This window comes from Anabrus simplex, chromosome 8, assembly GCF_040414725.1.
Source record: "Anabrus simplex isolate iqAnaSimp1 chromosome 8, ASM4041472v1, whole genome shotgun sequence".
NCBI lineage: Eukaryota > Metazoa > Arthropoda > Insecta > Orthoptera > Tettigoniidae > Anabrus > Anabrus simplex.
Window position 1 is genome coordinate 42,349,390 of NC_090272.1, and position 14,410 is coordinate 42,363,799.

Genomic DNA, 14,410 nt, shown 5'->3' on the forward strand with positions numbered 1-14,410 from the left:
ACCTTTGAGGGAGTGAAAGTTTCAATGCACTTTAAAACGTCAAGCTAGGGGCTAGTTTTGACATGACCACAAAAAAAAAAAAAAAAAAAAAAAAAAAAAAAAAAAAAAAAAACAATAACCTATAGACGAAGGTGTAGCGGTGGGTGTTACGGCGATGTTATTGCAAACTCACTGGTATTATTCCAACCTCGTGTAACATGATCTGGTGACCATTCACAGAGTGAAGCTCTCGACGCGTTTCGAATTTTAGTTTACAAGTTCGCTTTTAGCAGCTGCGGAGTGGAGAGCATAAGTTCTGGATAGTTTGTGTTCAACAGTGATTAAAATGTTGCGTTTAAAATAGTGAATAGTTTGCAGCCCAGAAGAATAGAAGAGTGCACTTCCGTTATAAATGAAGTAACTTTTAAAGTATTTTATTATTAGCATGCATTAGAATCAAGCATGCTTAAGTGTAGGGATACTGATAATAAAAATGGAATGACAATGTTTAATATGGGTGTATATACAACAGCAGAAGAAACAAAAACTACATTAATAATAATATTAATAATAATGGAAACAGATGACAGTGTAATAATAGTACCCACATTAGTCCCACGTGCTATTTGAGCCACGAGCCGCTACTGTCAGAAACCCATAGATTCTCTAAAGTCTAGGTATTGCTCCGAGAATCGCTAGCTACTTAAATTCCGCCGTTAAAACCCGTTATTCTTGGAGTAAATGTAACATCGGAGAATTTCCGACAGACGAGAAAGAAACAACTCGCACGATCGTGTGATTCAGGCGGGAAGGGAATATACAGACTAACTAGGTGGTCTTTTATTTATCTCAAATTAAAAGTATTTCAGAGCAAGGAAAACTAGACTGTGTAGGGGCCTATGTCATATTTTTCGTCTTTACGTTAGGGAGGTATTCGGATACTTTAATTTCGGTTCCGTAACAAACCAGTTTCTTAAAACTTGTCATGGTGTCTTGGTAGACTCCAGCACGATATGGAGGGCGCCCTCGCACAGTACATCTTGGTGTGCTCTCATCCGTCACAAATCCTCGGCGCTGATCCCGTCGAAGGATGAGAATGTAATTTCGTGTGCCGCTTCTTCAAACACGCACAGTAATAGGAAAAGAGATTGTGTTTGTGCCCCTCGTCTTTGCACGTATTCGTCCGGCTCTTCTTTTATTGTTGGGAGGGAGATCCCACGTCAGGCATATCATTTCACTTTGCAGCAACACGCGACTTTCAAATATTCTTCCCTCCGCTCGCCAGTTTAATTATTTCTAGCACCCGACAGTACATTTTTACGCACATATAAATATTTGACGTGTCCAGGAATTACGATGACCAAACAGTATATCCTCTTTATCTCGGACACGTCCTCTTTTATCGGACAAAAGAAACGTCCGGGCGGATTTTTGGAAATTTAGGTAAATGTTCTTCTGCTTTTTTAAAATTTAAATCAACATTTTAATTTAAATAGCTAACGTTGCCTCCGGCAGACGACGTACAGTCACAAGCCACAGCAAAGACTGGGTCACGGTTGAAGACATTGCAGTATAGATGTGGAAGTATTGTTTTCTTTCGTGAACACCCAATGGACAAAAGAGAACGAATTTAAATTAGAGACAATCAAATCAATTTATAACTGTTAGGTTCTTCAGTCTAACTAACCAAAATTAAGCCCATGGCACTACAGCCCTGAAGGGCCTTCACCTACCAAGCGACCGCTACTCAGCCCGAAGGCCTGTAGATTACGAGGTGTCGTGTGGTCAGCACGACGAATCCTCTCAGCCGTTATTCTTGGCTTTCCATACCGGGGCCGCAATCTCACCGTCAGATAGCTCCTCAATTCTAATCACATAGGGTGAGTGGACCTCGAACCAGCCCTCAGATCCAGGCAAAAATCCCTGACCTGGCCGGGAATTGAACCCGGAGCCTCCTGGTAAGAGGCACGTAACGCTATCCCTACACCACGGGGCCGGCAGTTCTTCAGTCTGCCGAAGCTAATGTTTAATAAATAAATTTATAAATTACCTAAACAAGAAACAACTTTAAAATAGAATGACATGTTTCGTCCTTGAAAGGACATCATCAGATTTTATCAAATCACATTCGAAATGATTTAGAAATGTATAAACATGTATGTTTATTGTATTTAGCGCAGTGTTGGAGCGTACAGAAGTGAGGAGTTCATTAAGGTAAGTTGCAAATGTCAAGTTTTTAACGATTTAAATAAATATAAATTTTTATACACTGGTCAAAAAGTTTTGCATATTTCGAGATTCTGAATTTCTGGACCGTCGTTTATCCTATAATAGTGTACAGTACAAACAGAAAATCGCTTTATATTAGAGATAACACAGAAGCCAATGTGCAAAAAGGAATCTTTTCGTCATACAGCAACGTATCTTTAAACCAGAATTTAAGTGAATTGTCTGTGCAATCAGTAATGTGTGTGGCCTCCATGAGCCCTGCGACATTCTTGTAGGCGATGTGGCATGCTCAATACCAGGGTATCCAGTACGTCTTGTCCCATTCCTCTATGGCAGCAAGCACAAGGTCTTGTAGGGCTCGTGGTGATTGGGGACGGTAGGAAGATGCTATTTTCAGTAATCTCCATTCATGCCCCACGCAATTCAAATCAGGAGACGATGGTGGCCAGACCATCCTTTGAATACCATGTGTTTCCAAGAACCTATTCACAGACTGAGGGTAGGCACGAGCATTGTGGTCCATTAAAGTGAAATTTGCTCCAATGCCAGCTTTAAATCAACAAACAATGGGTTCAAGGACGTTCTCCTCGTATTTTTGTGACGTCATAACACCCTGGATGTGGACTAGTGGTATGCGGCGACCCATCATTGTTCCTCCCCAGAAGAGTGCTGAACCACCACCTTGCTGGTAGCGTTCAACAATGAAATCTTCATTTAAACGTTTAAACGTTGACCATTTGCCCTCCAGACACTAATACCTTTGTCATGTGGATGCAACGAAATGCGTACCTCATCTGTAAATAACGTTCGGGCCCATTGATCCCGGGTCCAATTTTCATATCTTCTTACTCATTGTGCACGTTGACGTCTGTGGCGATATTCGAGTCGTAGTCCCCTGAATGGCCTTCAAGAACTTAGTCCTACATTGTGGTCTCGATTTCGAACAGTTTATGTAGAAAAAGTGACTCCTGTAGCCACTCGAAGCTCCCTCCGTAAAGTGATTACTGTGCTCCTAGGTGCTCCTACGGATGTATCGGTCTTGAGAAGCGGTTGTTTTGCGTGTTCGACCTGTCCTAGGCTTATCAGCTATGGAATGTGTCTGTTGGAATTTCCGCCACAGTCTGGAAACGTCACTTCGTTTGCAACGCACCATTTTAGCTACTTCCGCTTGTATCATTTGACCATGTTGCATTAAAGTCACTATTCGAACTCTATCCGCTGCTGAAATCGTGTGCCGTGACATTGCTGTTATTGTGATGCAATAAATTACACAGTAAAACAGTACTTATCGCTTCCTTTTCAATTGTACTCCATCATCTGATCTTCTCAACTGATCAGAGTCTCTACCAAATAGTGAATGTATGAGCACATTGTCAGGAAAACAAATGTAACTCGTTTGAAAGATCATACAAAACAAAGAGCTGCAACGTAATGTACTGGACGTGTTCAGAAATACACAATCTTGCAATATGCAACACATTTTTGACTAGCGTAAACTTACATTTCTAAATTTTTGAGAGTGATTTTGATAGAATCCGATGATGATGTTTCAAGAATGGAACAAGTCATTCTATCTATGCCAGCGAGGTTAGCCGGTTCGAGTACCGTTGGTCGAAAAAATTGTCACCATCAGAATGTTGGCTGGCAAGCTAGGAGAGGTGGTGGCATACAATTTCTAATCACTAGATTTCGTGCCAGAAGCCTGGACTGAATTCCAAACCTCTCCACAGTGCTCATATGGAATGAGAGCCTATGACCAGTGTTGCCAACTTAGCGGATTTTTCGCTAAATTTGGCGGAATTAGAAGACTGTCGGCGGAGAAATATATCATTTAGCGGATTTTTTGGCGGAATTCTAGATTTATTATAGCGGAATTTAGCTTTTTATCCATTTTACTTTTTTTAAAAAATTGTACTCCAGTCTGTCTCTGAGCTATTCGGTATTTCTTGTCAGGAGCTAGCAGTCACACGAGGAAAACATGTTATTTGGATTTGATGTTATGAGATCGTGGAATCATAAATTTGTAATGAGTGAGGAAAGGTTACTTATCTCTTAGTTGACGAATGACGACAGATAATGAAACTGAGAGAGTAGCATTTATATTTATGCTATGAAGGAAGACCGTTTAATGAACTGGCCTGTTCTGTGTGTGGCCCTTGAGGTAGGGGATTCACCTAGTTTGCACCCGGCAGTAAAACGCCTACAAGTTTTAGCTCGCCGACTCGCAGGCAGGGGGTTAATCCCAGTGGAACTCACAGATCAGGTGAGTACAGACATTTACTATTATTATTATTATTATTATTATTATTATTATTATTATTATTATTATTATTATTATTATTATTATTATTATTATTATTATTATTATTATTATTATGTGCGTATGGACCCAATGGATCACGCAAGCTCTAACGATTCTGTTTTCTGAGTTGCCAAACAGCTCTCATCCTTTCTCCGCGGATCCTTTTTCGTTCTTCTGTCCACTTTGCTCCAGTCTTCTTGTACACTTCGTTCTCTGGTTGCACTTTCCATCCATTAATTTTTTTCCTATAGATGTTTCTGTCCGCGGTGTCATTTGAGTTCGTGTGGGCTTTTTCCAGATCCTTCTTCACTTCCAGTACCCATGGAATATTTTTTAGATGTTCTATGTAGGTGAGAATCGTGTGTGTCAGTCTACTTGCCGGCAGTCTGCGAACGTGCCCATAAAAATTCAGACGTCTTTTGCGGATGTCTGCTGCAATGTTGGAAAGCTCTTCTGTCACTTTGCGTGACCTCAGTCTATATACATGTTCTGTTTTTCGGGGGCCGAGAATTTTCCTCACATTATTATTATTATTATTATTATTATTATTATTATTATTATTATTATTATTATTATTATTATTATTATTATTATTTGCTATGGGCTTTACGTCGCACCGACACAGATAGGTCTTATGGCGACGATGGGATAGGAAAGGCCTAGGAGTTGGAAGGAAGCGGCCGTGGCCTTAATTAAGGTACAGCCCCAGCATTTGCCTGGTGTGAAAATGGGAAACCACGGAAAACCATTTTCAGGGCTGCCGATAGTGGGATTCGAACCTACTATCTCCCGGATGCAAGCTCACAGCCGCGCGCCTCTACGCGCACGGCCAACTCGCCCGGTATTTTTATTATTATTATTATTTTTTTTTTTTGAGATCGGATTTCTTGGCGGAATTTTAGCGGATTTTTAGTAGTATTTAGCGGATCTTGAAAATATATGTTGGCAACACTGCATATGACGCTGTTGATGGTGATGCGTCCATCGAATGGGGACGTCAAGCCGTGAGCAGACCCCTTGGTGCTATTCGACAGGAGTAGGCAATGTGCCGGCACCGGAGTTCGCCCTCTCCCTTTCTACTATAATATATCATGTCATTCATTTCATCTCAGTAACTCCTCTGATGAGGTTGACGTCAGGAAGGGCATCCGGTCATAAAAACCCGCCACGATAGATTCATCTCATCTCATACCCGGCCCCGTAGGGAAACGGGACAAAGGTTGGACAAACAAACAAAACAAAGAAACAAAACAAACAAACAAACAAACAAACAAACAAACAAACAAACATGTTTTCTTTTTCAGATAGTTCATAAATTTATCGTTCAAAATTAGTTTCAGCCTAATGAAGAACTGAACATTTATAAATTAACTGAGTTGAAACCGAAAAGAGATGGCTTCAGATATTACAAAGAGCAAATCAAATCAATGATGAGTGTTCAGTACAATTTCAAACATTCAAACCGTTTGGAATTTTACAAATATGGTACAGAAAGTTGCTCAAAGAACCAGGTTCTTCAGTAGTATCGAAGAGAAGATGGAGATTGTAATGATGAAACGTGCCAAAGTGAAAGCAATGCCATTATTGATGGTCAATAATATGACATTATTCTTCACAGCTAAATTTAGAACCGAAATCAATGATAAACTATTGCACTATTGAACTCTGTCCAACAGTGAGACTCACTGAGCTGTTTCGAGAATCAAATTTCGAATAAAGTAACAAAACAGAGTGGAAGCAACTTTTACTTTCCCGTAGGTAAATGTCTTGTTTCTTAGTAAAATATAGTGGGCGGTAAAGGCGTGCGTGGTTCACATGGAAGAATGTGGGTTCGATTCGCCGCCAGGAAGACGAAAAATTTAAGAAAAGAGAATTCCATTTCCGGAGCTGAACATGGCCCTGAGATTCACTCAGCCTATACCAGAAATGAGCAAAGGCGGCCAGGCGTAGAGCTAACCACTTTATGCCACCAACTGCCGAGGTTATGGATAGTGGAAGCCTTTACCTCCACGGCCTGTACAGAGATGACTTTTGCTAGTTCAATTTCGTCACTCCTATGCCAAAACCGCGGTTGTGACAATGCTCTTCCTGTCCATTATTTCCCTTAAGACTGGTTACGCCTCCCAGCTACATATTGATATACAGTCCATTAGAGCAATTTTCGTTGTTCTCACTTGTGTAAAGGAAAACCCACAACCTGTTTCCAGTCAGTGATCGGGTCGGGAATGGAATGAATGAAGCCCCCATCTAGCGGCGAGGACAGGAATTGTGCCGGCTGCCGAAGTCTGTCGCACTACTCTGGGGCAATGATGACAGATGAAATGATATTATATTAGAGAGAGATACAAAGCAAAGTCATCTCCGTGCAGGCCATGAAGGCCATTGGAGGAGTGGAAGGTAAAGGCTTCCACCATTTGTAACCTCGGCACGTGATGGGGTGAAGTGGTTAGCTCCTACGCCCGGCCGCCTTTGTGGTGGTGGTGGTGGTGGTGGTGATTATTGTTTTAAGAGGAAGTACAACTAGGCAACTATCCTCTATATAACACTAATCAGAAGGAAAAATAGAAGGGATCCAACACTTCGAAAAATGAAGATATCGGTCAAAGAAAGAAAAGGGCCACGAAGGGCGTGAAAATGAAAGACTCCCTAGCCCTCGCAAACCTAATAGCGTCGGGGTCTGAAAAGAACAAGAGTTGACCAAGGGAGGTCGGGTAGGATAGATGAAAGTGAGGAGCCTGGCACAAGTAAGTGGAAGCAATGCCAGGACCCAGCTGAGGACCGCGTGGTCGCCAACTCACGCTCCAAAGTTCAGAGCCCCTCGGGCCCCTTTTAGTCGCCTCTTACGACAGGCAGGGGATACCGTGGGTGTTATTCTACCGCCCCCACCCACAGGGGAGCCGCCTTTGCCCCCAGGAATTAACCTGGTACTCATTTTCGGTGTAGGCTGAGTCAACGTCAGGGCCATACGCACCTCCGGAAGTGGAAATCTCGTTTCTTAAATTTTACGACTTCCTGACGGGGATTCGAACCCACGTCCTTCCGGGAGAACCGAGCACGCCTTTACTGCCTTGGCCAGGCAGCCCCTATTGGAGAGAGATGCTGGCAAGAAAGATGACGGAAAACCGACGTAGCTGGACAAAAATCTATCCCACCACCAATTTGTCCAGCACAAATCTCACATGGAGTGACCAGGGTTTGAACTGCGGAACCTAGTGATGAGAGATTGGCTGCTGAGCCACGGAGGCGGTATAAAGGAAAATAAAGTAGGCTACATTATACTGTAGGAGCGCGTAAATAGGCCTACGTCACGGAAACGTGCATTCCTAGAGTTCCGAGCGGTAACGTTCACACCTGCATAGGTAAATGAACACAGCGAAATTTGTTTTGATGGACTGCATATCGAGACGTAGCTGGGAGGCGTGAGGAGAATAATGGATAGGAAGAAGTTTGTGAGATACAGGGGTTTGTTTCTTCAATGACGATACCCAGTATTTACTTGCATTTGTGTTACACACTTACAACATCTTTCAAACTTTGCAACCTGGCTGTAAATTTCAGGGCTTGAGCAGAAACTGGATCTATCAAACTATAGGCCTACTATATCGCAATTGCTGTCAGACTCCATGGCTAAATCGTTAGCGTGCTGGCCTTTGGTCACAGAGTCCCGGGTTAGATTCCCGGCAGAGTCGCTGGCACGGGGGTTGGACGTATGTGTCGTCTTCATCATCATTTTATCCTCATCACGACGTTCAGGTCGCCTACGGGCATCAAATCGAAAGACCTGCATCTGGCGAGCCGAACTTGTCCTCGGACACTCCCGGCACCAAAAGCCGTACGCCATTTCATTTCATCGCAATTGCTGGGCTGAGCGGCTCGGGTAGTTGAGGCCTTCTGACTTAATTTGGCAGGTTCGATCCTGGCTCAGTTCAGTGGTAACTTATTTGAAGGTGCTCATATAAGTCAGCCTCGTATCGGTAAATTTACTGGCACGTAAAAGAACTCGTACGGAACTAAATTCCGGCCCCTCGGCGTCTCCGACAACCGTAAAAGAAGTTTGTGGGAATAAAGCTAATAATATTATTTATTATTATATTTCGTTAAGGGAATTCGTCAATTTTTCTTGTAAGCGAGCCGTATTTTCTAGGCTCTTCAATTTTATTTTACCCAGTTCCACGATATCTGTTCGTTTTAATGCGACTGAGACAAAGTGAGTATCAACTTGTTTTATTTGATGCTGTTGTTGTTGTTGTTGTTGTTGTTGTTGTTGTTATTACCTTGTACGTCTCAGTGAACCTGAGTAGGGTGCAGCGACGATAACATTTCCCACCTTTTAGAGACAATCTATTTATTTCCTTTTTCCTATGATTTGAAAACCACGTCGATTCTTCCCTCATCAGTGAGAAATGTCCTCCAGTCTGGCAACACTTTCTGCAACCGTACGCGACGAACTTGAAGATCGGAACGATTCAGCAAGGAAGACGCGTCTGTCAACTTCACTTCCTCTCTCGCCTTCCTAGTACGTCTCGACCGGCACTATGACACGCCTTTTGCTTTGTCGTATGACAAATATGCACAAGAGCTAGACGAGGGTAACACAAGATATTAGACATTTGTTATTCAAACTTTTCTCTCAAATCTACATCTATTTAGCACGAATTAATTAAGCCGTTCTGTCCATGCTGAAATTATGTTGTGTGTTAAAGCCAGAGCGAGGACTCACCTTTCCTGTCGCGAGTCCTGGTCCTAGCGGGGAACGTCAGCTGACTGTGGTCCATGGCTGCCACCGCCATTGTGTGTGCGCTGTCCCGGAAGTCGCTGGTCTCCGCCCACACTGCGGGACACAAGCAAAACAACACACCTGCAGTACAAACATGACGGACCGCAGTGCTACAACAGTTACCTCACAGCAGGTGATAACCGTTAACGAACAAGTACATCAAAGTATTCAAACGTGAAATGGGCACCATTTCGCCCCAGTGTAGCATTGGCCTCCCATACCTCTCCAAGACGCTGATGGCTAGTGGAGACACCACCGCAGGCCTTGCAGTGACTGTGCAGTTCGAGGATTAAGTTACCTTGACTTCCTTACATGCCTGACAAAGACGAGGATATCAAATGGTGGTGGCGACTATCTTAAGAGAACATACAACTGAGCAACAGCAACAATACACTCTTAACAGTAATCAGACAGAAATTGAAAGAGTTCTGACACTTCGAAGAATGAAGATGTCAGCAAAAAGGTGAGAACAACGAAGGGTGTGAAAATAAAAGACTGCCTTGGCCTCGCAAAGCTAAAACCGGGTCAGAAGGAAACGAGAGTTGGCCCCGGAAGGTCGGATTGGGGAAATGAATCTCGGTAGACTGGTACAGGTAAGTGAAAACAATGACAGGCTAAGCTAGTGGCCCCGTGGCTGCCAACACATGCTCCCAAACTAAAATTCCCAGGGGCACACTTTCAATCACCTCTTGCGACAGATAACTAGGCCTATGTTGATCGTAGTAGCTTATCCGCTGCCTATTTTCTTATTCATTAAACAAAACAATTCACGTGGATGCAATAATGATTCGCGTATTATTTCGAAAATTCCCGACGCTGTACAGGAGTGACGGACAGGCGGAAGGACACAAGGAAGACAGAAGAAAGGTCACAAGAACTACGCCTCAGCAAAAACAATATGCCTCGTTTAATTTATGTTTTTTTAAAAATTGTATTTTTACAAGTTGTTTTACGTCGCGCCGACATAGAAAGGTCTTATGGGAAGAGAGCGGCCGTGGCTTTAATTAAGGTGCAGTCACAGCATTTGCCTTGAGTGAAAATGGGAACCCATGGAAAACAATCTTCAGGGCTGCAGACAGTGGGGTTCGAACTCACTATCTCCAGATCACTGGATGCTGACTCGTTTAAACTCGAGCGTCTGGGAGTTAGGCCGGCCTATGGTTCTTATGTTCACAATGTTTGTGGGCTATTTGTACCCACTAACACTCATATAATTTACGAATCAAAGTATTGCTGTATTCTGTATACTGTTGTCATTGTCTTCACTACCTCATTCGACACTAATAATAACTCGAACTATATCTTCTTCATTCACCGCACGACTTGACAGCGCCATTGTTGTTTACAAAGTACGATACTTGAGAATATTCACAGACACAGCCATAGAGATACAACAATATCGTTCATTCGATATCGATGAATAACATCAATTCAAAACTTATGATGATAATAATAATAATAATAATGTCCACCTCTGTGGTGTGGTGGTTAGCGTGATTAGCTGCCACCCCCAGGTTCGATTTCCGCCTCTGCCACGAAATTTGAAGTGGTACAACGGCTGGAACGGGGTCCGCTCAGCCTCGGGAGGTCAACTGAGTAGAGGTGGGTTCGATTCTCACCTCAGCCAACCTCGAAGTGGTTTTTCGTGGTTTCCCACTTCTCCTCCAGATAATGCCGGGATGGTACCTAACTTCAGGCCACGGCTACTTCCCTCCGTCTTCCTTGTCCATCCCTTTCAATCTGCTCCCACCCCCAACCCCCACACACAAGGCCGCTGTTCAGCATAGCAGGTGAGGCCGCCCGCACGAGGTACTGGTCCTCCTCCCCAGTTGTAACCCCGACCCAAAGTCTCACGCTCCAGGACACTGCCCTTGAGGTGGTAGAGGTGAGATACCTCGCTGAATTCATGGGAAAGAACAACCCTGGAGGGTAAACAGATTAATAAAGAAAGAAAGAAATAATAATATTATTATTATTAATAATAATAATAATAATAATAATAATAATAATAATAATAATAATAATAATAATAATAATAATAATAATAGCAGGTAGGGACCCTCTTCGGAGGCAGCCCTACCCAGGGAGTGGCGCCCCTGCCTATGTGAGTCCCAGAGCACACTGACCCGGTGTGTATCATCTGGTAAGGGTCCCAGCTCAGGGTTACGGGTGAAGACCTCAACGGCAGTGAAGGCGGAGATGAAGATCATTGGTACGGCGGAACTGGCAGAAGAGGCATCCTTGCTTTTTGGGATAGTAATAAAAAGCATTCACGAAGATAGTCAACAGCTTCAGCAGCGAATGAGGAATTTGGATCCCAACGGTGAAAAAGGTGGAAGAACTATCTTTGAAATGTAAATCCACACATGTCTGATCCCGCAGCGGACGGTGTTGTGGTCAGCGTCTGTATCCAGGTCAGGGTCGGCTGTTTAAGCATGCTCCAGGTCTTACCAATCTGGTTCTAATTGTTCTGAGACCTACGGGTTCCACCCTCATGTGAAATGATTCACACAATCTACCATGATGGTACAACGCACATCGGAAACTACCCCAGCCGGTAAAATCCGGGGCCAGTTAGAGTCTGGTCTAAACAGGGCATTGGATTCTGGGGGCCCTGCACCATCATGTTGGAATCAGTCGGAGGATCCCTCACCCCGCAAGATCAGGACCAAGAAAAAACACTTCTTTGGTACAGTGAATGTCAATACCCTCCTAAGAGTCGGTAAACAGATGGAACTTATCAAAGAACTGGAGAGATATCAGATCAAGCTACTCGCTGTACAGGAAACAAGATTCCCATCAAATGAAGTATCTATGATGGGCAAGTACAACCAGCGATCAGGGAATATAAAATGGGTAATAAAAGAAAATCACCTTCAACTCTAGGAACAGCATTTTTTGTTCACAATTCAGTTATAGATGCAATCATTGATTTTCGATCACCTTCCCCTAGGCTTTCCATCTTAACCTTGAAGAGTGGAAACAAATCATATGCTATCTTCAATGGGCATGCACCTATTAATGAGGACAACAAGAAAAATCCAGATAAAGTTGAAGAATTCTGGTCTCTCCTGGAAAAAGAGTTGTTGGAAACTCCGGAACATATGATTGATTTTAATGCTCAAGTTGGCAAGGAAATAAAATACAGAAAAATAGTTGGCAGTTATCCTGGGCATATAAGAACCAATAGAAATGGGGAAAGGCTTATTGAAGTGTGTGAAGCATTCAACCTCAAGTTAATGTCCACCCAATTCAAGAAAGAAAGGAAGAAATTAATGACATGGCGTTCACCAAATCCCATGTTAGGGGAGTTCCAAATAGACCATGTAGCCACATCGAACCCTGCAGAGATTTTGAATGTTAAAGTGCAAAAAGGTGCAAACATAGATTCTGACCACTACCTTGTTAGAGTCAATATAAGATTTATTCCAAAGTCCTTCAAAAGACCTTCACCCAAAATCAAGAAATATCGAACTGATGAACTCAAGATAAACCAAGAGATTGTTGAGGGCTATAAACGAGAGCTTGAGGTCTTGGAATCTTCGAATTGGGCCGAAATGGCAAGGAGGATACAAGAAGCAGCTGAAAAGACTATAATGATCGCCAAAAAGAAGAAACATCCATGGTGGAATGACGATTGTGAAGTAGCCTTACGGGAAAGGTCTAAAGCGTGGAATAAATGGTGTACTAATCACAAGAATTTCGAAGACTTCAAGGAACAACGGAAACACACAGCAAAAATTCTTCGGAATACGAAAAGAAAGTACGAGAAAGAACAGCTGCACCACATAGAAGAAGATTTCAAGAGAAACAACACAAGAGATTTCTATAGAAGGTTTAAAAACAAAATCAAAAATTCTCCCCTGATAATCTATGTTTTAAAAGTGAACAAGGGAAACTCATTATTGGTGACAAGAAGAATTGCGAGTATCTGGCCAACTATTTCCAGAATCTTCTGAACTGTAAACCTCCCGAAGATGGATTGCTGTTTGGAGAGCCTCAATTCAAGTTGAAGGATTCATTACCACCAAATAAGGAAGAAATTAGGGACATCATTAAGCAACTAAAAAACAACAAAGCTCCTGGGAAAGATTCAATTACTGCAGAGTTATTCAAATTTGCAGGTGAAAATATAGTGGAAAAACTAGAGGAATTATTCGCTTTTATTTGGGAAAAAGAAGAAATACCAAGTTATTGGAAAAGTGCACTCATTCATCCTTTACACAAAAAAGGGGACCAAACTAACGTCAACAACTACAGAGGTATCTCTCTTCTTCCTATAGCATACAAAATTCTATCCAAAGCATTGCAGCGGAGGCTTGAAACACATCTAGATAAACAAATTGGTGAATACCAGGCAGGGTTCAGGAAAGGGCGTTCATGTGCTGAGCAGATTTATATTCTAAAATCACTTATAAAGATAAAATCAATGAGAAATCAGAAGAGGACAATCATAACCTTCGTTGATTTCAAAAAGGCATATGATTCCATAGATCGTGGAGTGCTCATGAACGTTCTGCAGGAGTTTGGAGTGGATGAGAAATCTCTGGCCATAATTCGGCAATCTCTTACAAACACTTTTTCTCAAGCAAAATTTATGGGCGAACTCTCAAATCCATGTGAGATAAAAACGGGTTTGAGGCAAGGAGACAGCCTTTCTCCACTACTCTTTAATTGCATTTTAGAAAAATTTATTATGGAATGGAGGCTGAGAATGACTGAAAATGGAATGAAGAATGGGGTAAAGATAGGTTGTGGAAAAAATGCGATGATGTTGGATTGCCTTGTCTTCGCAGACGATGTCGTTCTTATTACAGACAACTTTCAAACAGCCAAGAAACAAGTCGAAGAACTAAAAAATGTTGCAGTCAAAACAGGGTTAAGAATCTCTTTCGAAAAAACAGCATTCATGGATTCTATAAAAAAAAAAGGCGACACGGAAAGACTTGTTACATTGTATGGGGATATCCAGCGTGTGCAAAAATTTAAATACCTGGGAGAAATACTCACCCCCAATGGAGATGAAAAGGAGGGATTAAAGGAGAGGGTGAGAAGGATGGAGTTGGCATTCAGACTATGTCATGACACCTGTAAGTCCAAGTCTCTCTCAATTCAGGCCAAGT

General features: G+C 42.5%; 1 protein-coding gene across 2 annotated transcripts in view; it reads right to left on the minus strand.

The window, feature by feature from the left end:
• Ptx1 (pituitary homeobox homolog Ptx1) overlaps window positions 1-14,410 on the minus strand; it is a 335,671-nt gene that overhangs the window by 191,938 nt on the left and 129,323 nt on the right. Inside the window, exon 2 of one of the 2 annotated variants that reach the window (XM_067152852.2) lies at window positions 9,231-9,341. The exons of the other annotated variant lie outside the window; for it this stretch is intronic. Coding sequence (XP_067008953.1) covers window positions 9,231-9,341 — 111 coding nt within the window. The remainder of the gene's footprint in view (window positions 1-9,230; window positions 9,342-14,410) is intronic. 2 annotated transcript variants of the gene reach the window in all.